At 41.6% G+C, this 22,968-nt stretch overlaps 2 protein-coding genes across 4 annotated transcripts; both read left to right on the top strand.

Moving 5' to 3' along the window:
* Positions 1-10,549: 10,549 nt before the first annotated feature.
* Positions 10,550-13,302, top strand: LOC145413365 (uncharacterized). Of its 2 annotated transcripts, none has more exons than XM_080283044.1 (2): positions 10,550-11,261; positions 11,521-13,302. In XM_080283044.1, the coding sequence occupies exons 1-2, from the start codon at positions 10,558-10,560 to the stop codon at positions 11,561-11,563; spliced, it is 747 nt and encodes a 248-aa protein (XP_080139170.1). In that variant the 5' UTR covers positions 10,550-10,557; the 3' UTR covers positions 11,564-13,302. The 2 variants fall into 2 exon arrangements, with proteins under 2 accessions (XP_080139170.1, XP_080139169.1); XM_080283043.1 differs by having other exon boundaries at positions 11,518-13,302.
* A 2,995-nt stretch (positions 13,303-16,297) lies between these two features.
* LOC145413537 (uncharacterized) lies at positions 16,298-19,287 on the top strand. Of its 2 annotated transcripts, none has more exons than XM_080283232.1 (2): positions 16,298-17,774; positions 18,369-19,287. In XM_080283232.1, exon 1 carries the CDS (start codon positions 16,670-16,672, stop codon positions 17,762-17,764), a length of 1,095 nt encoding a protein of 364 aa, XP_080139358.1. In that variant the 5' UTR covers positions 16,298-16,669; the 3' UTR covers positions 17,765-17,774; positions 18,369-19,287. The 2 variants fall into 2 exon arrangements, with proteins under 2 accessions (XP_080139358.1, XP_080139357.1); XM_080283231.1 differs by having other exon boundaries at positions 18,366-19,287.
* Positions 19,288-22,968: the final 3,681 nt, after the last annotated feature.

The raw sequence follows: 22,968 nt of genomic DNA, 5'->3' as shown, positions 1-22,968 counted from the left end.
TCCTAACCCGATGAGAATACGGTCTCAGGCATCACACCCACATATGGAAATGATGTTTACTGAAATGATGCAACCGTTTCTGCCCAACTTTGACCCTCTGTGTAAAATGTCCAAGGCGAGTGGAAGCTGCACGAGATGGACTGCCATACACCCAAACTGCTAACTGGAGGCTTGAGTCATTCATAATTCAGATTTGACATGGGCCCGCCAAAAACCAATATGCAAAATAAATAACAAAATAAGAAGAAAATAAGGGTGTTGTACTCATATATGAAGAGGATGTACAGTTAGCAGCATACAAACCTGGGACAGTATCAGTGTAGCAGCCATGTAGAATTTGGTACCCTTGACAACCCTGACACAATGACATGTTTATTGGTGGCACTGACATAAATGAAAGGAGGTGTCGAATATTAAACACAATTTCCCGGTGAACACAATTTCCCAGTGAACACAATTTCTCAGTGAACACAATTTCCCTGTGAACACAACTTCTCAGTGAACACAATTTCTCAGTAAACACAATTTCCCAGTCAACACAATTTCCCAGTCAACACAATTTCCCAGTCAACACAGCATCTATATGTGGGTACCAGTCTTGCCTGTATAAATCCCGTGTCTTCTCCATTGTGATAATATTGATAAGAAATAACTGGGAATAATAATAATAGTAATAAATAGTTAAACAGGTAATAATAAATGGCAGATAATTGTGTCCTGAAAATAAATTGGCCAGGTGTAATAAAGACCAATTTTTAGCTACAATATAAACGATAAATAAATTTTTTGTAACGCATAGACTGTCAGATAAATAATAACAAATTGGGCCTTAATGTCGTTGCTTTGGGAGGCTTCGTAATAATTTTTCTTGAGCTACTTAATCCATCAAGAGCGTATCCTCCTGTATGTTATTAAATTCAAACTTTGTCGATATTAAAGTGGTGAATAATATATACGCGAATACGGAGGTGTGATGTATGAAGTAAATCGCCAAGGAAGAGGAGTTACGAATTCTCCATTGCTACCGACACGGATCATTAAGTGTGTGTGTGTGTGTGTGTGAGTGATGAATTTTTATAACTTTCAAACTGTGTGTGTGTGTGTGTGTGATCAGTTTTGTAACAGTTATACAGGAAGGGAAATATCGGTGCTTTGTATTCTTCGTCCATCATGCAAAAAATCCGTCTGTAATCCGTCTGTACCCGTACTGTAAAAGGTGATTCACACGGTATTTAAGTTTTGTATTTTTTTTTCTTTGTATTTGAGGTAGTTTGAGTGCTGTATTCCTTGTTAGGTGATAAATCTTTGTTGTATTTCATCCCTAACACTGTATTGATGTATGCTGATTGTGGTGGTCTCTTGGTGTGTTATTTGTGAAGAGTGTATCATAATTATCATCATCATTACCATTATCTTCTTCGTCATCATTATCGTCATAGTCATCATCATTATTACTCTCTATCATCGCCATCATTATCACTCTGTATCATCATCATCATCATCATCATCATCATCACTTTATTGCCATCACTCAGTATATCCATTTTTATCATCATCATCATCATTCCACCTTTAATTTCCAAACAGCAATGTGTTCTCTAATCATGCATAGATAATTCAAACTAGCATTCTTAAAAGTAAATAAATGAATAAATAAGTAACAAGATAAAGTCAAGGTGTAATAAGGAGACGAGAATACGAACACTTACACTCTCTCCTAGTCTATGCAAGAAGAAAGCTGATTATCAAAATATATTCAAGTATTTCTCAGTATACTCTCATAGGCATTATCTGCTTGTGTATAGCCTAGTATAGTCGTTTACAATGTTATATCCTGGGGTGGTATGCTAAGTGACACAGGGCTCTCCGTAACGCCTCTGGCTAAGCGATTTATTCTACAAACTACACCCCAGTATCCCCTTAATCGAAGCAAACTATGGCGAAATCAAAATGGGATGAATAGAACACAAGAGAACGCTAAGATGTAACATGTAAAATAAATCGTAAAGGAGAATATATTACGTCCATTGTCTCAAATTGTGTCTTACTCCCGTATTCTCGTCGGTTAAGGAAGCTCCCAAACACCTTTTCCTGAGCGATTTATTTTCCTTATTCCACCTGACTGTCCTCTTCTGTGTTACTTAAATCCTTCCAGTATCATCATACTCTGCATAAATAACGTACTAGAAGGATATTAACCATCCCTATCCAAAAATAAATCGCTAAGGCAGAAGTACTAGGGAGCCTCCTTATCCAAAAATAAATCGCTAAGGAAGAAGTGACAGGGAGCTTCCTTATCCAAAATTAAATCGCTAAGGAAAAGGTGCTGATTTTCTTACACATAGAGAATACGGGCCCAAAGCTCAGTATTATTCTAAGATACTGCATTGCCCTCCGTATACCCTATTTTTCCGATTTTTTTTTTTTTACCTATTTTGACATATATCTTGTACTTATTACCGAAAAAGTCATTAATTTTAGAAGAACTGGATGTGATTTGATGTTGATTGCCTTGTGAGACTGATGGTTTGTCTCGATTGTGTCTTAGATGTGTGTTCTCGTGGGTTTAGAGCTTTCTAGTACCTTCCCTGCGTGGCGATTTGTTTGGAGTATTGCATCATCTCTTTATGTGGGGGCTTGGGTTGATGGCGGTGGTAATGATGATGAGGATGATGGGGGGTGATAGTGGTGACAATGGTGATGAGGATGATGGGGGATGGTAGTGGTGATAATGATGATGATGATGATGGTGGTGATGATGAGGGGTGATATGGTGATGGTGATGATGATGATGATGGTGATACATTTATATTCCCTCGCTCATTGTCATTTGATATGAACGATTAAACTGTTGGATATAATAACAGGCAAGAAAGGTTAAGGTGTACTAGGCTAGTTTTGCTGGAATAAATGTCAAGGTGAGATGATGATAATGATGATGATGATGATGATGAGGAGGAGGAGGAGGATGGTGTTGATGATGATGATGATGATGATGATGTAATAGTCAATGTTAACTAAATCGCCAAGGAAGAGTTGCTTGAGAGTCTAACCTAGTAGAACAAGCGTCTTAATATAACATAGCAAGTAAATATTTTCATGACAGCCTGCTATACACGGGTTACGTAAGGATCCTTTACAATATATCAAATTTAGTTCAGCTTTGATTAAAACATACGTATAGTCAGTTTATTATTATTATTATTTTTTAGTCTGTTAGTTCCAGTTGTTAAATTTACCGTAGTTCAAAGTTGGTATTTTTTTCATTATTGTTTTTTTTGTATTGGTCGATATGTGTAGTGAGTTTATTTGCCACCTATTATGTATTTGTGTTACACTGATTTTGTTTTCGTTGCTGTATGTGTTAAAGAAAATGTGTCATACCTGGTAGGGATAGAAACAGTAGAGATCTCTGAGACGAATAGCTGCATAATTCCCGGTGTGTATGTTAGTGTATTGCCCAAATATTGCTTATCTTTGGTGTTGGTTTACTGATGAATGAAAAAAAATAGGAAAATGGAAAATGTTAAAAATATAGCTAAGTGGTTGTTATAAAAATGAAAAATCTAACAACTTTCAGTATAATGCAGAAGACTTCATTATTTTTCTGACTTTCATTAAATCTTGTCAAAAACTACCTACGTCTTGCTAATCTAATCAGCCATAATGTGAAGCAAGTTCGAAGTTTCATTAATTAGGAACCTCAAACCTGGAAAAGATCAATTTGCCTTGACTGTACATTTTAAAAGCTGTATTATACATTAGGAAGTTTTTTTGTTTTTTTTAATCCTGTTTTTGTGGTAAGACTTTTATACGTACTTTTGCACCGAAATAATAGTTAAGGTACTGAAAGTATTTGCATACATATTTTAGTACTAGCCTAGTGTGACAAGGTGTAGTTTGTAAATGGTTTTCTATTTTAGGTGTAAACATGTGTACTTCAATGTTTATTTTAGAAGGTTAGTCTGAATCTCAGTTATGCAGAGTGTCAGGAAAGTTGTTGTGTATTAATAGAGCACACACACACACACACACACACACACACACACACACACACACACACACACACACACACACACACCATCAAACCTCACACTACCAAGCACCACACACCACCAAACCTCACACTACCACACACCACCACACCACACACTACCGCGTCTCTCGTGAATTACACAACCTTTTCTCTCACTCTGTGCACCTCCGACAGTGCTACGAACAATGCCTTACTGTACTTCCATTGTACTAACTCTGCTGAACGCTGTGTTATGAATGTGCCTAAGGAAGTGGTGTATTTTGGTGGGTCAAGAATGTATTTCAAGATTATGCATTGTTTTATTGGTCCTTTTGTTATTGATGATGATCATATTATTATTATTGTTATTTTTTTTAATTATTGTTTTTGTTGTTATTGTTGTTGTTGTTGTGGCCAGTTTATGCGAATGTGATCCCAGCTGACTGCAGGATAAAATTGCCCTTCTTCAGTCCACCATCCTCCTCTCAGGGAATAGGGAGTTGGGGATGTTTGTTTAATCGAGGGGTGGAGCTGCCCGATTATATGTTTCACCACGAGAAGGAATCCCTCACCACCAACATTTGTCTTACAGGAAATAAATCAGTATCTAAGATCTTATGTCTAACCCTAAGCCGAATATAATGTACAGTAAAAAATATGAATAGAGTCATGTACATAAACTAAAAAAGCTAATCCATCCCACTCTACCCTCACCCAACCTCAGGTAACCTCTCCCAACCTCAACTAACCTCACCCACCCTCAGCAAACCTCACCCAACCTCAGCTAACCTCACCCAACCTCAGCTAACCTAACCCAACCCTACCCAACTTAAACCAGCCTAACAATATCACATAACCTTTCTTAACCGAACCTACCATTACGTGAAATTGCCACTTATTTCACGAGTGTCTGGGTGTCAAGTAGTCTAAAGTGCTTCCGCGTTACGAACAAGGAAGTGTGAGCGAGACAAGTGACCTCCCTGGCTATGGAGAGGCGACAGAAAAGAGTAGTGCTGTGAGAAAGCTAAATAAACTTGTACTCTGTGACCTACGCCGACGTACTGGTCAGTGTGGATGTTTCGGAATGCTCTCAAGTTTCGTCGCTCTCTCTCTCTCTCTCTCTCTCTCTCTCTCTCTCTCTCTCTCTCTCTCTCTCTCTCTCTCTCATGCTTTCTGTATGGGGTATTGTTTGGTCAAGCTCGGTATATTAAAATAGCTGTTTGTCAGTCAGATATATTTCCCAAGAATCACTTCATTTTATTAATCTATTCTTGCCCAGGGTTCCTGTGGTTACGGATTGTGCTGGAAGAGAGCTAAGTGTACCGCCCTCCGCCTATCGGCTCATCGTTGCGAAATTCATAGGTTCCTACCCCGGGGATCCCCCTTGAATGAATGAGTGAATGAAATATTTATTGTTGTAAAGGTATACATAGAACATATACAAGAAAAGAAAGTGGTGGGTCTTGCTGCACGTTTCACTCACTGGTTGACAATTCGTGAATGGCTAAAAAAAAGGGTGGGGGAGGGGGTCTTGCCACACGCCCTTAGCAAATAAAGATGGAGTAATATACACAGTAGATATAGTATATGCTATAAAATGTAAAGGAATTCATAAGATATATCACATACAAGAGAGAGAAAGAAGCAGCACCCCAGCAGCAGAGAAGCACAGCACAGCAGCACTTGCCATGGCCTGGGATGACGACATTCGTATGGGGTCGGTGAATGATGGCAAAAACACCCACCAACACCATACCACACCACACCACTCTCTCTCTCTCTCTCTCTCTCTCTCTGTAGTTTCATTATTTTCCTTTTTCGTTACTACGTCATCTTTGTGAAATTTGAGAATGTATGCATAGCTTTTGGGAGCTTAAGTCGCATTCTTAAGTGGTTGTACGTAGGCTTTCTCGTGGTACCTCTTCTTTAGTTATGTATTTTACAGATTACACATCTTTATTCTCTTGCAGTTCATTTATACTAACCGTCAATTTTTAATCGATATAAATATCATAAAAGGGAATGTTTCGGTGTAATATGAGAAATAAGTCGGTACGGAAGAGGCGCTACGGAGCCGAATGATGAACTGCAGACCTTAAGATGTGACTATGCTGACGCTTCCACCAGCTGAATACTTTCTGGCTTTGGATATTTCGGAGCATCTCTTTCTAAGCGATTTATTTAGCATAGGTCAGCTAATTTTCTCCTGTACGTCATTTGCATAGTTTTAAAGACTTCTTGATTTATCTCTTCGTCATTCAGGAGGATGTGAATGTGTGACAGACAAAATAAATCTCCGAGACAGAAGTGTTGCGTAATATCCCACACCAAGAAGCCTACGCCTCCATAATAATAATATGTGTTACCAACTAGCTCTCACGGACGCTCCCCCGCCCTCCTCCCATTTCCTCCCTCTCTCTCTCTCTCTCTCTCTCTCTCTCTCTCTCTCTCTCTCTCTCTCTCTCTAAGAAATAAATGGAATACAGAACGGGTAAACAGAGCTCCACTAGGACCTCACCTGTGTTGTGTTGCGAGGACGGCTCAGTCTGTTGGTGTGGGCGTGGGTGTGGTGATGGGAGAAGAAAATGATTGATTAGGGGAGGTATGGGCATACAGTATAATGGAAGGAAAATGAATTATAAACAGAGAAAGAGAGAGAGAGAGAGGGGGGGGGGTCGGAGTCTTGATATATAAATGTTAACACACAATTAAACCTCTAGGAAAAAGTATGCACACCAAATTTCACACAGGGAGAGGGAAGAGAAGGAGGAAAAGGGAGGTATCAGGAGGAAAGAGAAGTAGGAAAAAGAAGGAGGAATCAGGAGGAAAAAGAAGCAGGAAAAAGAAGGAGGAATCAGGAGGAAAAAGAAGCAGGAAAAAGAAGGAGGAATCAGGAGGAAAGAGAAGGAAACAAAGAATATTGCTTAGATACGCAGACCACAAAGGCCATTACAATCTGCAGTATTTTAGTTGGTCTTAGCATAATGAATGATGTTGGGTATTTGGGTATGTGGCTACAGTGTACATAATGTTGGAGTATGTGGCACGCTATAGGTAATGTTGGGGTATGTGGCACACTGTAGATAATGTTTGGGTATGTGGCGAGACTGAAGATGATTTTAATAAGAAGTCAGACACCTTGGCATCTTAAATAAAAAAACACATGGTCGGTATGATCTAGCTTAATGGATTGATGTAAAGACAAATGAATGAAGGATTAAATCTCATTCTCATATGTCACTCCCAACCACGTGCTCTCTTTAAGTTCGTACGCTGTACCTTCAACCACGTGCTTTTGTTTACTATTTTCTGGGCCGTTACACTCCATTCAAATGCCTTTTAAATTTTACTCACGATGATCTGTGTTCTTTAAATTTCATCCGTAGTAGCTTCACCCACTTGCGTTGTTTACTATTTCATTGATCATTTAACTCCATTCAAATGTCTTTTAATTTTAGTCATGGTGGTCTGTGTTCTTTAAATTTCAATCTTATTAGCTCACCCACGTACTTTTGTTTACTGTTTTTGGTCCATTTAATTTAATTCAAACGCATTTTTAATGTTACTCACGAGGGGTTGTGTTATGTAAGCTTCATTCGTAATTGCTTCATCCACGTGCTTGTGTTTACTATTTAAGGGCCGGTATTTGTGATTTTGAAGTGTTAAAATTCTTATTCCTATATACATCACCATTCTATACAGTGTGCCACATACCTCAGCAGTATTTACAGTGTGCCACATGCCCCAGCATTATCTACAGGTGTAATGTGCACAACCTGAGCCTCCTCCCCCCCCCTCAGCCTTATATGAACCGGAACTATGAGCATCGGGGATGAATACCAATGAACGCCATCTCTCCACAACACCCGTCACAACCCGCTAATAGGAAAAGAAGTAAAGGTGACATTGCGTCTTATTTTTCCTCGTTAAAGGAGGCTCCCTTGCACTTCTTCCTCACTAGCACAATAATATATTCTTGTAGGTTATGTCTGAACTCTCTGCCTATACTGTAGTGACATAAGTAACGTAGAAAAGAATATTTAGATGGAATATACAAAATAAATAATTAAGGAAGCACATTCATATATTGTTGTAGATTAACTATGCAAACTATGGGCATGTAAAATTGCTAAATAACATACAACAGAAATTTTAGGTGCAATATACAAGCCAAATCGCTTAGGAAACTGAGCTACGAAGCTTCTTAAATTGCCTAGTATACGGGCCTTAGGGTGGCAGTGTTCCCGTGGATGTAGCAGGCTCCCTACCATCCTGTCTCTCCGGTTATAGCCTAATTACATTCATATACCTGTAATGGAATCTCTCTCTCTCTGGAGCGTTGGGGCCCGGCGACATTTATGGTAAGATGACCAGTTGGTACCCTGAGCTGCATAATGTGATGATGTTAATGATGATGATGATGGAGGTGATGCTGATGATGATGAGGATGATTTAATGAAAGAGCAGAAAACGAAGAAGAAAAAAAAGTTTAAATGATGAAGATGATGATGAGGAAGATGGTTTAATGAAAAAGAAGAAAGCGAAGAAGAAGAAAAATAGTTCATATGATGATGATGGTGATGATGATGATGATGATGATGACGATATGCTGAAATTTATGATGTAAAAGTAGGAGGTTCACTGCAAGGTGGGATCTTCCCGTCGCTGGGCGTGGGGGTGGGATAAGGGGAAGCAATGGGGAGGAGGGGAGGAGAGACACAAGGGGAAAGGGGTGGGGTATGGGGGAGTAGGGTGCAACAGCTGAGGGGCTCTAGAGCAGAGGGAGTGTAGGAGAAGGGAGGGGAGAGGAAGCGGAGGGGAACGGGGTGTGGAAGAGAGGAGAGGGGGAATAGCAGAGTGGGGAGAGGAAAGGAAGGGAAACATGTTGGGGAATGGAGTAGATAGGGGGAATGGGAGAATGGGGATGGGGAAATGAAGGGGAAGATATTGGGGAATGGAGGAGGAGTAGGACGGGCAGGGAGGAGGTGGTGGGGAGAAGTAAACTTTGAGTGGAAAAAAAGAGAGGTGGAGAGGAGAGGGGAGAGAAGGAGAGGTGGAGAGAAGTATGGGGAGAGGGAGGATGAGAAGGAGAGAGAAGGAGAAGTGGGGAGGAGAGGGGAGAGGATGATGGAGGAGAGGAAGAGAAGAAGAGGGAAGTAATGTGGGAAAATACTGCATGTGGCTGAGGTATGTCTGGAATATAAGCATGGTGCAAGGAGGGGAAGTCAGGAATGTCTCTCTCTCTCTCTCTCTCTCTCTCTCTCTCATCATCATCATCATTATTATTATTATTATTATTATTATTATTATTTTTATCCTCATTATAACTGTTGCTGTTGTTGTTATTTTCAGACGATTTATTGATATTAGTAAAACTGCTAGAGATATCCCTTAAGCTGAATAAAATCCTCTGAACGTGGCAAGACTAAAATATCAAAGGACGTAATCATAGGGAAGAGGCAGCCTAAAGCATGCTCCACCTATCCAGAATTTCCATGACTTCTTTCGTGACGCAATGCTCTCTGGAAACGCTACGTGACGATCCGTACCTTAGTGATGCAATATTTTGATTTTTCAGCGTCATACGTAGGCACATGACGTCACTAGGCTAAATGATGTACTGTAATTCATAATGATGTTTATATATCAGCAAATAGTGCAAATCTCCCACAAGACTACAGAAACACCTTTTTTTTTTTTTTTTTTTTAATGCAAGGAGAAAGGAACCAATGACTAGAAGTCGGCATGATTGTTCCCTTCAAGAAAAAATAAAAAAAACAAGATAACAGTGAGCCGAATTACCTACTAAATAAATGAATAGATAAATATCATATGGCTCATACAACTCACATGATACATATAATGCACTTGAATAACAGTTTTGTTCTCTATTGTTAATTTTGTGATACTATTGGCACGATAACAGGCAAGGATTTGGGGGGGGGTTAAGTGGTGTCTGCCCCTCCCCTTTATTTTCTGCAGATCAGTGAATATTTAAAATAAAAGAAAAATATGTACAATAAAATTCTTATTGCACTTGCATTTGTTTTATATTATTGTACTCCAATAATTAAAACAAGTAAGATGATAGTGCCCTCTGGTTTTTTCATGTGTAAATGCGTTAAGTGAAAACCCTGCTAGGAATCACGTCCCCTCCTTTTCAGAGTGCTGGATCCGGCCCTGGAGAATCTACGCTTACCAGAATCGCCGTGGAGTCTCTTTGCATTCGCTAATATGTGACATCAGGCAGGAAGAACAGCAACCTGACAGCACATGATGAAGTAGAGTGTGCATTAGGGACCCCAGTATATCTATAGTCTCCAGTATTCTTTAGAGACCCTATGGATATGAGTAGGGGCTCTTGTGTGCTTCGGTCTCTTAGCTCTACATCTGGTAACCCTTAAAAATACTGTACACATTTGCCTTGGTGCAACGGCTGTATTGCACCACGATATCCAAGCAACCAACCCACAGTCGGCGTATATAATCCCCAGGTAGGAGCGGCTAGCTATCAGTAGCTCGGTGTCTGGCAAGAAGGCGGGATGGGGACGCTTGTGGCCTTGTGTGGTGTGCTGGTAGGAAAGTTCTGGAAGCTGGGACACACAGACGCGCCATTTTTAAACCTTCCCTCTCCCCTGATGCAGTTTTCAAACCTTCCATCTCTTCTTCTGCTACTGCTTCTCATCCTTCCAGACTTGACATGTGGTGCCATCATCCCGGATACTCATTATCACATCAGTCACTCGGGCAGTCACCATGTGTTGGATTATGAGCACCCGAACTTCGACATAAACTCCGACCTGCTGATTGTATGCACACTTACTGTTTTCGGCGTGATGGTGTTGCTGTGGTGTCTGTGTTGGTGTTCTAAGAGCAAGGAGGGCGGGGCCTGCAAATGTTTTGGGGATGGATACGGCAAGAACCAAAATGTCAGTACTGTCACATCCAGAATCCCGCACCAGGGGCTCCCTACCATCCAGCCACTATCTGACAAAGAAGACAACAATACCCTACCAATAATCTTGCATCAGGGACTCTCCACCAACCGTCCAGCATCAGACCCAGACCTGCCTCCACCGTACCATCCACACGCCACTCCTCCATCATGCCACTCCGTTGCTCCACTAGCACTTCAAATGCCTCCCGCCACCAACTCCCAGAGCTTCCCGCCCATCCGCAAACCTGGCTTCTTTTCAAAGTATTTCAAGAAGCACTTCCGATACAATCATCTTCACAACGATAGCACGTAAGTAGTGTGTGTGTGTGTGTGTGTGTGTGTGTGTGTGTGTGTGTGTGTGCAGTTGGAGAATTTACAGCCGTATTGTTAAAATGGATGCTGCTGATGATGGTAATTATAATGATATTTGTAAGTTGAAGATACCTGTCTTAATTAATATATAGCACTCAAAGGTAGGATGATAGTAACTGGTATCATTTAGGAGGAACGATGTTGTTATTGTGATGGTTCGTGTACTCATCTCTTGTTTGTTTCTCCCTTCCAGCAGCGGTGATGGAGGCAGCCAGATGGTAAGCGTGGGTTACATCTAACACCTCACACCTTTACTTCAGCTACTTGATCTGCGTGCTGGAAGACCCGGTGATGCAGTGGTTAGCACGTCCAGCCCACAACTAGAAGGACCTGAGTTCCATTCCCGAGCGGGTCAAGTTTTCGGACGAAACTTGTACCTGCCTTGTCCCTGTACAAAGTTTGTTCCTGTCTTGTCCCTGTGAACCCAGCGGTAACAACTGGTGATGTGGATGTCGCACGAGCTACTGTCGGATATATTTTAGGAAAAGACTGTGAGTTAGTAACAATGCTTGTCTGCCTACATAACGCTGATGCCTTGGCTAGGCATTATTCCTAAGTCTTCTAACCACTTGCCTCATAGTGAGGCGGGTTGGAAGGGTCCCTGTAGTTATTTATTACCTCCGTCAACGAAGCTGGGTGGATGTTATGTATTCACCTATGTCTGTCTGTCTGTCTGTCTGTCTACTTGTGTAGAAGATATCTGAAAAAGCTGGTATTTGATTTCAATGACATCTGGTAGATAGGTGGACAGTGGGTTAAGGATGAGCTGCTTAGATTTTGAAATGGATCCGGATCAGGATGCAGGAATAAATCATAAGTTTTACTGGCGTTGACAAAGGTATGCGTCTTCTGAAACCGTGTAACGGCACACTAACGCCATCGAATTAAGTGACTGTGAGACCGTAAAAGTGCCCGTCTGGTAGGGAAAAAAAGTTGGAGCAGTTAGCAAAAAAATGTAATGGCGTTGGCTGGAGTATGCGCTCTCTAGGCGCTTTGTAGTTTTTAGTGTTTATATTTCCCTTTCTGTAGTATGTTTATTCTAATCTGACGAAGTTCTCTAACCCCTCAGAGCTCAATCGATGGTCATGTGTAGTCAGACGAGGGTGATTAGTAAACAAGGAGGCTTATTTCTACCTTATAACTATGTCGATATTAAAATGATGCGAATAACTTACAAAATATCTATTAACAGACGCCTTAATCCCGTTAGGGGTGACTACAAACAAATCGCCTCCGTGTCGCCATGTCCCCTGCCATTTCACTGCTCTGCTCCAAGCTCACACCCCTCGCTCTCTCATATACCTCTCCATTCCATCCCTCCATCTCATCCTTGGCCTCCCCCTCCCTCTCCCCCCCCTCAACCTCAGTCACATACACTCTCCTCGTTAGTCTCTCGCTCTCCATCCTCTCCATATGGCCAAAATATGTGCAAAATAAATCGCTTAGGAAAAGGTGCTACGAAGCCTCCCATGAAACTTGCAATGCAACCCACATTCCGACGGCACTTGTCTAATTAGGTCAGACGGGATGGAAGTTTGAAAAAAAAAAAAAAAAAAAGGATAATTAACCCTTTAGTGCACATGGTTCTCTAAAAATAATGGAATTAGGCATTTTAAAAGTTGATAAAGGGGGGAACGCCTGGCAACTGACCTATGAGCTTCGTGACCATAAGCCGATAGGCGGAGGGCGGTACGTTAAGCACCGTTCCAGGAAAATCCCCCCCCCCCCACACATCCCTGGGCACTAATAGGTAAAAGTTAGTCAATAATGCCAAATACTTTAGAATAAGCTAATGCTAATGTGAACAAATATTTATAATAAATGCGTCATAGGATTAAAGTGTGAGTGTGTGAGGCAGCTATGAAGGTGTTGATAATTGCTTGCCTTTTTTTATACGTAAATTCTCAATATCTGTAAATAATGTAAAGTGGAATTTTACACAATTTCTCAGCACCTGTTGTAAGGTGGAAAATGTATAATGAACAATAAAGAATATAAACATTTGCCATGAATTTTACCACTCTAAACCTTTTATATATGTGAAACTAGTATGGGATCTATTTAACATTCAGGCTCCTATTACTCACTTGCTGAATAAAATCGTCTGACATCAGCTGGACTACTAGAGTTCACCCCACCATAAAAGGGTTAGTGGTGACCTAATACATCAGGCTCCTGTGGTCTACTCTGCTGAATAAAATCGTCTGCAGTTAGCCAGATCAATATTGGAGTTTTCCTGACCATGATTGCGTTAACCCTTTTATTGTGTGTGTGTGTGTGTGTGTGTGAGAGAGAGAGAGAGAGAGAGAGAGAGAGAGAGAGAGAGAGAGGTGTAGTTGGGTGCGGAATTCTAGGAAGAAATTGGCGTAAGGTGGTGTAAGATGAGGAGGGGAGGGGAGGAGGTGGTGTGAGGGAGAGGGAATGTTAGACAGGGAGGGGAGGAAGAGGAAGTGGGGAGAAGTGAGTGAAGGAGGAGGGAATGAGAAGGAGGAAAATGAGGAAAATGAGTAGGAGAGAAGAAAGGAAGAGGAATGGGAGAGAGGTTAGAGGGGAGAAAGAAGCTGGGCATGGAAGGCAGGAGGGAGGGTAGGAGAGACGGCAATGTAAGGAAAGGATGAAGGTGGGAAGGGGTTGGCATGATAGCAAGTGTCCCAAACCTACTGAAGTTGCCATCCACCTGTAATCTACCATCCTCTTTTGGTGGGATAGGAAAATAACTGAGGGACCTTTGTAAATCTAGGCAGTTGAGCCGCCTGGTTATATCCGTGTCACCACATGAAGGCGTCCCTCTCAAGCACCACAACCGAAACAAAATAGAAGCACAATGAAGAAAGCCAACAATAGAGCAAATAGAACAGGCTGAGATTACAACATAGTGCTCTAAAGGTGCTCTAAAATTAAAGCACACACGCCACACAGACTCCCTAACGCGGGCCACCCCTACAGCACAGCCACTGATCCCTCTCCCTGGATGTGATGGAGTGTAAAGGTGAACGACAGAAGTAGAAATCGAAGTGTTCACCCATTTTCCTAAACACTTATACTGACAATATCCATTTCAGCGCAAAGAGGATTATATGGAAAGTTTACATCTAAGATCTAATCGCCAAGGAAGAATTGTTACGAGATCTTCAAAGCCACATTAGTCTGTATTCTCATCGGTTAAAGAAACTCCCTAACACCTCTTCCTCACCGATTTATTTTTGGATATGGCTAGCTAATATCCTTTTGTACGTTATTTAAAAGAGTATGATGCTATTAGAATGATTTAGGCAACACAGAAGAGGCGACAAGGCATAAAAAAGAAAATAATTTACTTAGGAAGGGATGTTAGGAGTTTCTTAACCGACGAGAATACGGACCTTAGCATCCAATCCTAACTCACTATAAAGAAAGTGTTACAAATTCTCTAAACCCACGAAAAGGACGGCATATTACGAGGTCGTAGGAAACTTCTGTGGGGATTTCCTGCAGTTGGTACAGTTACACCACGTCATTCACAAGAAAAACTTAACGATTTCCTTCGTAGTGAAGATATATTTTTGCTTGGAAAGACGAGGAGACAGAGTTCAAATCCTCCTATACCTGTTGCTCTTATGTTGCTAAAATGAGTCTTGGTAACGAAAGGGAAATCTTCTTAAGAATTCCATGGAAGTGTCTGGCATTGAGTCCTGGCCACTCAGCTTTTTCTCTTCCCAGGATAACCGTGGTTGCTTCACTCTCCCATGTGCATTTTCTTCCCAGGATGATCATACATTTCAACCCTCCTATGTGCTTTCCCGTTCCAGGATAACCGTGCTTGCTCGACCCTCCTACCTTCTTTCTCTTCCAAGGATAATCGTATTTTTCGCTCTCCTATGTGCTTTCTCCTCCCAGGTTGATCGTGCTTACTTAATCCTCACATCTGCTTTATATTCCCCGGATGACCATATTCCCTTCACCCTCCTGTGTGCTTTCTATTCCCAGGATGATCTTACTTATTTAACCCTCTCATTCTGCTTTCTCTTCCCAGGGTAATCGTTCAATCCTCTCATGTGCTTTATTTCTCATACTAAACCTTTCGCGTTCTCCCTCTTCCCTCACTTAACCCTCTTATGCCCTCTTTCCTCCCTTGCTTAACCGTCTCAGCTAACCCAAACACATGCCCTAAACTACAGCTTCCTAGAAAACAGACATGACGTAAAATAGATTTTCCGAGTAGGTGGCCCACCTCTGCTGAGACCTGCCGCGCGCATGCATGTTGCCACATGCACGATAATTATCGTATATGTACGATAATATTGCCTCTGGTACGCGTACGGTACCTTTTTTTTTATTATCGTACGGTTTGTATGATAATTTTGGGTTGAAAGCTAGCATGGCAGTAAATTTTGTGGCACGCATAGCTAGTCAAGCACAGTTGTTCCACAGTTTAACATATGAGTGATCTTACGGGCTAACGTAATGGTGATCACTGAAAATACTTTTTTAATGGTCTTACTGAGTTATTATCTGCAAAGGTAAGCACATGTCTATGAATTGTCTATTTAAATTCTATGGGATGCATTCTGCTGCTAGCCAGATTGATTTTCTGGAGTGGCACAAAGGCTATTTCTTTTTCTTGTAATATTGTTTTTGTAATAAAGGATATGATTATATTATTATAATATCACTATGATATTTTCATGGTATACCCTAATTCTGATACAAAATAAAGCGATAAATACACATCTGAGTATGTCAGAACCTTACAATTGCAATGGGTAAGTTTTCAGTAAATACACCATGGTATCGGCGACAGTTTTAAGATACATCGGATTATTAAACATTATAAAAATGAATTTAACATTGTACAATAATTTCAACGAAAAAAAAAAACGTAATTTTGAAGAGCCGGCACAATAATTCCCATCTAAAAGTGTGGCAACAATAATGCGCATTGCACACTCTCTCAGTGTGGAGTCGGCCTTCACTAGGGCGGGTGCGTAGCCGCTTCTCGTCAACTCCAACATTCCGAGCAACAGTTTTTGCCTTTATAATATACAGTACAGAGTGACTAGTGGTGCATACTAAGAGTCGTGGTGTATATAATCTTTGTTGGCGAGCCCCTGCTGTGTATGGTGGTTCATATAACTTGCTGGTGAACCCGTGTACTGTGTGGCGGTGTATATAACTTTTGTCGCAGAATATTGTTGCTCTTTGGAGGGATCATTTGTAGTGACGAGTTAAACATACTGTTCATTACTCCTTCCTGTGACTTATTTCTCCTCCTAAGGTGAAGAAAAGCGTGTGGAAATAGCAAGAAATTGTTCACCGAAGTAGAGGTGGTTAAGGACGTGGGTGAGGGAGTGTTTGGAGCAGGCAAAATGGCCGTGTGCAGGAAGTGGAATGATCTGATAAATATTAATCGACTCCCATACCTCCTCTTCATGTTTCTACACCTGCCTGTTCTCGCATCCTGCTACAACTTGTATGTGTGTCCAATCACTCACACCGACATCGACCTGCACAAAAGTAATCAGATCCTGGTTCGCCCTAACGGAGGGGAGGTCAACTTCCTCGTTACCTCCAAGGGATGTAACTTTTCATTCAACGCGTCCTACACCGAGGAAGAGGTCCGGAGTAGAAAGAATGTAATAGAAATGGACGGGAAACGGTGGACGAAGATGGCGTTCGAGGTCTACTCCTCAGCCGTCTATGTTTACCCGAAGATGAGTATGATTCCGGAGCTCTACACGGAGGAGGCGATTTCTTTACTGAACGACACGAGAGGAGAACCCACCGATGGCCACTGTATACAGAGACACCCCTTCAAGCTGAACATAAGCAGGAATACAGACGTCGCTGTATTCTGTAAAACCCCTCCAAATGTCCCTCGTTATAACTACAATAACAACAGTGGATATTCTTCCTATAGCTCCCGCCATGTTATTTGGGTCCCCGTGGGTGGTATTCTCATTTTGTGCGCTGCATGTTGTCGCTGGTGTCGTCTGAAATGTTGTCCGTATTTGCAGAAGCCCAGAAGCCTGCCTACGGTTATGAGACGGCCAGAATCATGGGAGCCAGACCTTCATGGCTCCTCCAGATTCACCAACCCACCACCACCACCTTATTCTGACGACACCATGCAGTCACCACCGCCTTATTCTGACACCACCACGCAATCACCACCGCTGTGTCCAGACACCATGCCTTCGCCACCACCTTACCCTGGCAACACCGACCCGTCAGCTGCTACCAAGTCGAATCTGCCAACCATAAATTCTGATTCAGCTGCTAAAAATTTGAATCCGTCAGCCGCCACTAATGATATCGCCTTTTTGCCATCCAACTCAGTGGCATCGTCTCCCTTCCCACCAGAGCCAGTGACATCATCGCCTGCCAATAACACCGACGAAGACAAGCCACCTATCCTCTCTCGGTTCAAAAACCAATTTGGCTTCAAACGTCTTAAGGAGTGACCGCCACCAGGTATTGCATAGGGGCTTCACAGTGTAGAGAGGCTATAGTTCTTTCACCTTAACGTGGCCCAAATTTTCGCCCTTTTGTATTTATTTCACGTAGCTCACTGACGGAATAGGACAATACTTAAGCTGTACAACATTTCTGTAGCACCTCTTGACACGCACAGTTTTCTGATAATCTGTTGTTGCAACTCAGCATTCAGTATGGAAAGATGGTAGTTTTAGGCTACGTCTTAGTAAAAGGAATATAATATTTCATCTTAGTAGTAGTGAAAAATACCATCATCATTATTGTAAACAGACGCATATCAGTAAAATTTAATCCTATGAGCACACACACACACACACACACACACACACACACACACACACACACGTGTGCACTGTTTCTTCCCGTAAACAGTGAAAAATACATCAAAGTAAATATATATCCACGAAGAATTTCATTCCATAAGCAGTAAATAATAGAGTAACAGTAAATAAACAAAAGAGTAAGGTAATGAAACACGAAATGTAAACAGTACGAGAAACCCCACTCGTAACCGGACCCCTTCATTCCCTGGGCGTTATGGTGTGGTAATCTTTGTTTCTTTCTCAGCAGGACGGAGGACTGAGAATGTGGATCATTGAGTTGTGGTGGGTGTGGAAGACTGCCACCATCCCACTTAAACCACCGACCCCCTTTCACAGGCCCCAGCCATCAAACCTCGAACTCCACCCCCTCCCTAGCCCCTCATTCCTCCTCAACCCCCACCCCCTCCCCAGCCCCTCACCATCCCACCACAACCCCCCACCCCCTACCCAACCCCTAACTCATCCAATAAGCTACATCGCACGGCAGGAACCACCACCATCACCCACGACAGTGTAACCACCTCATGCTCTCCACACCAAGTTCGTACAAGGTCTTTCAAGGTGACGCCACAAGTCAAGGATCCTTGCTCCAAATGAAAATACGTTTGGAGGAAGCTGGGTTTGTCCTTAATGCAATGTCTTCGCAGTGACGTGGCATGGGAGGACGCCGTTGTTATTGTTTTTACGTACAGTGTCAAGATGGCACAATATGGTGCTATTTAGTCACGACCTTTGTGTGTGGAAGATAGGGGGAACGATGAACGCAGGATCCTTGTTATGAAGTTAACTACGACAGAGTCTAAAAATGCTAGCTTTGTTTCTCTCTTGATTGTGTTAGTTGTCGGGAACATCCTGTACACTCGATCAAAAAGACTATCGCTGCACACGGCGCGAAACAATGCGACACCACAGACGATGGTTAATGCAAAGTGCCTGGTGACTCTACTGTACACAATGATGGTACACCTGCTTTGATGAGGGTGCCCTGTATTGCTTGCTTAGGTCATTTCTTAGCATTGTGATTGCACGTGTATCTTCTTGTCTCATTCCAAACTGTATCTCTTAGATTTGAAGATGTTATTGGACCTCTTCTATTCAATCTTTGTTGGTCGTGTGTACATACCCAGGTCCGGATCCAGCACTTTGTAATAGGTTGGGGTGGGTGATTCATGGTAGAATTATATGTTAATGTACTTGAAGAATGAAAGTAACAATGCTCATTTATTTTACTTATCATCATAGAACTAATAAAGGCTATGCAGGAAGATATTAATTGCATAGATTTTGGCGAATATCGTTATTTTATTATAAACAAAAACTGGTCTGCCCAGATAAGGGGATGTACTCCCCCCACCACAAATTTTGCCTGCATAATTGCCTTATTACTTTCACACATCAGTATGCTATGTACCAAGGAGGCTGGACAGGGTCAGTGTTTGAGAAAGCGAGACAGAGGGTACAGACAGGCGGAGAACTGGCGAGGGCTAGGAATGGATAGATTAAACGGGGAAACACATAACACTTCTGTATCGCAGGCGTTTGTGTGGCACATCTTAACCCTGGCCTCGTGTGACTCACTCCCAGCTGAATATATGGCCTTACCTAGATTTGAATGCAATGCTAGGAATGTCCAGACCGTTAAAAAAAAAAAAAAAAAAAAAAAAAAAGAAAAGAAAAGAAAATAACCAATAATTTCAAATGTATAAATGATGTTAATCACTTCACTCTAATGACGTAATTTTATAGCTTGTTCTCGCTATTTCCAACCGATTTTGTACATCATTACACATTTAGATTAAAATAGAAAGCAGGTTATCGTAATGAAGAGGTTTATGACATTTTATATCGATGTTAACAGTTTATTTGCTGCATTATATTGACGTGAATATATTTCAGAAGTGTGTATATTTTGTATTGCTGTAACAACGCATGGTGTATTTATCCATATACTACTTAGACTTCATGAGATGTATATTTTGCCTAATCAGTGTATATAATGTATTTTGAATGGATGAATTTGTTCGTATACTTTGTTGACGGGTGTATGGGATGTATACCTTTTTATAGTATATAGCAGTTTATGAGGTGTATTTGGTTCATATTTAAGAATCTCAGATGAATTTACTGCACATTTATGAATTTCTCTCTCTCTCTCTCTCTCTCTCTCTCTCTCTCTCTCTCACGACCCCCTAGAAAACTGAGGGGCTCGTAGCTAGGCTAATGGAGTTCAGTACATCTAAAGATAAATGACCAGCCTACTGAGGGAATATACAACCTTCACTCCTAAAGGTCTGTTCTAATCGTTACACCATTTAAATATTAACTCAGATGTTAATACTTTATTAGTCCAACTGCGAGGAAAATACTATAATAAACCTTTTTGTATTACGTGGTTTTTGTTTAACCTAAAAATTGCAAGTGCTAGGATTGGTCAGTACATGAGAGAGAGAGAGGTTGCCAGCTGCAGAATAATGCCTTGTAACTAGGAAAATTCCGACTCTCTCTCTCTCTCTCTCTCTCTCTCTCTCTCTCATGCAATGGACTCTGTATTTCCTCTCTACTCCCCTCTGAGTTTCCCTTCTTTATTATTTCCTCCTGACCTCTCTCTCTGGGTCATATTCTAATTCGCTATGGGCATTACGTATCACCTTCCTTAACGATTGTTTTACCTGTTGCAACTTAACATCCTTTTGAAGCACCAAAATAACGTGAATAATAAAGTACAATCAATGATGAGAATATATAAACGTAATGGGGAAAATGAAACCGGTATAAATGAGAGAATATAAAAATGTAAGAATAATAATTGCTACGAAGCCTCTATGTCACCCAGAATATGACCTAAGGAAATCTATAGTATCTTTAGTCTAACCTGACATCCCCAACCCCTTTGAGCTCAGTTGATGGCCGAGTGCAGTTGAAGGGTCGCTTTTTGAGTAGTAACCAAGGAGATTCAGTCCCACCTCAGCTAAGGCTTACCGAATTTTATGCAACCACCTGTAATATTCATGTTATAAATGTGGGTCGGTTCCGCCATGTAAAAACAAACGGAGCATACAACTTTACAAAAACTTGGTCTTGATTTTCGTCTTTTACGGTGTAGTTCACGTAAATCAGTGCCTACCACATAGTTTTTTTTGGCTAGTAGTGCCTTTTTTTACTTACTATAGTAATGTGTGCATTTTTTTTTTTTTTTCCAACAAACAGGTAGCAATAATTCATCGTTTACTTCCTCCAATAATGTAAACAGGTCTAAGGCTATCGTAGTCCATCACAGTTACGGATAGATGACCAGCCTTCTCCAGTCACGTCTTGAGGATCGAAACTTATGAGGGCTGTCACTCCGACTGGGACGTTCTGACCACTAGATCACAAACGTTTAAGGGACTAGTAAATTCATGATGTCAGAGGGAGCGAAAGCAATGACGAATTTGGGGGGGATTTCCCGGAGATTTGTGTGTAGAAATGCATTAGGAAAATAGGGGAGAGAGAGAGAGACTGAAAACAGCAATACCTAAAATGAAATGAATTATAGGAGAGGAAGGCCAAAACCACCTGATGCATACTGCTAATACCTGGTCATTCTAGGAAAATTCTGTTCAACCCACGCACCGTCTCTCTCTCTCTCTCTCTCTCTCACTAACCTCCACTCCACGCCGCTCTCCCTCATCCTGCGTGGGGGATCCTCAATAAAAAAAAAAAATACCCTTCAGACTTATGTGTCCCTCTTCATGGGCGTAATCCAAGTGATAACCAATTCTTAATGTATCTTAAATTAATCTTATCCTATTTTAGCCTCTTAACACCTAACCTAATTACCTACTCAGACTTTATCTAACCTCATCCTAACCTTACTTAACCTAACACTAATGCCTAACCTAACCCCAAGAGCCTAACCAAGACAAATCTATCGTCAACGAGACCTCCTGGAAAACAAAATAAAACAAAACAAACTCTACGTCAGAATGTACAGTCCGGATTCCAGCTGGCAACTCAGTAGCCTACGTGCAATTCGCACTCAACCTGCCTGGAATTCCCCCGTTTCCCCCCTCGCTCAGTTTGAAGTATGCGCTGGGCGGGAGAGGGGAGACATCGCTCTTCACCAAGTCATTCGTCCTGGCTAATATTTAAATTAATAATATGTTAATTGGGCAGTGGTGCGTCCTCAGAGTAGTGATGCATCTACAGTAAAGCTTTTGCATACGGATCTTGTTAGGATTATTCATTGCTCCCTCCGCAAACCGATTCCTCTTTTAAAAGTAAACAAAACTTGTAAAAGTAGAAGGGTCATCGAAGTGAAGTGGTTGAAGATATGACGGAGGGGGTGTTTGGATGGGGGAAAATGGAGCTAGGTGGAAGGTGGAATGTTTTGGTAAATATTTCCTACTTCCCCTGCCTCTTCGTCCTCCTTTTTCTCCCGCCCAGTCTCTCGGTCTCCCTTTATGCCTGCCCAGAAAGTAACGTCAACATCAGACTCAGCAAATACTCATCGACAGAGATACTGATTCACGCAAACAGTGGAATGATAAGCTTCAGTGTGAACTCCGTGGATTGTGACATTTTCTTGAACTCTTCCTTCACTGAGAAAGAGATAGAGGAAATCCAGGTTATAAAGGAAGGAAGCAACGGGAAAACATGGGCTAGATTGGCGTTCGAGGTAAATTCAACAGTTTTACGCGTTTACAAGACTCTCGGGTTGTATTCGGAACTCTGTACGCTCGGGATGATGAACCCGGCAAGAATTATTCCCATAGATAGCAAGTGCATACCAAGCTACGACCTGACTTTATACGTAAGCTCGAATGCAGACGATGCCAAAGCCTGTAGCATTCCTCCTAAGAACAACA

This window comes from Coenobita brevimanus, chromosome 96 (assembly GCF_032717465.1).
Source record: "Coenobita brevimanus isolate Jiangsu-jjx chromosome 96, ASM3271746v2, whole genome shotgun sequence".
Lineage (NCBI taxonomy): Eukaryota > Metazoa > Arthropoda > Malacostraca > Decapoda > Coenobitidae > Coenobita > Coenobita brevimanus.
The sequence above is the reverse complement of the archived record's forward strand: the minus strand, read 5'-3'. Positions and strand labels throughout refer to the sequence as shown.

Excerpts from the sequence above, each read along its gene's own strand:
- LOC145413365 (XM_080283043.1), top strand. The coding sequence starts at position 10,558 with ATGGGGACGCTTGTGGCCTTGTGTGGTGTGCTGGTAGGAAAGTTCTGG. Across the intron at positions 11,262-11,517 it reads CATCTTCACAACGATAGCAC|CAGCGGTGATGGAGGCAGCC; the intron begins GTAAGTAGTGTG and ends TCTCCCTTCCAG.
- LOC145413537 (XM_080283232.1), top strand. The coding sequence starts at position 16,670 with ATGGCCGTGTGCAGGAAGTGGAATGATCTGATAAATATTAATCGACTC.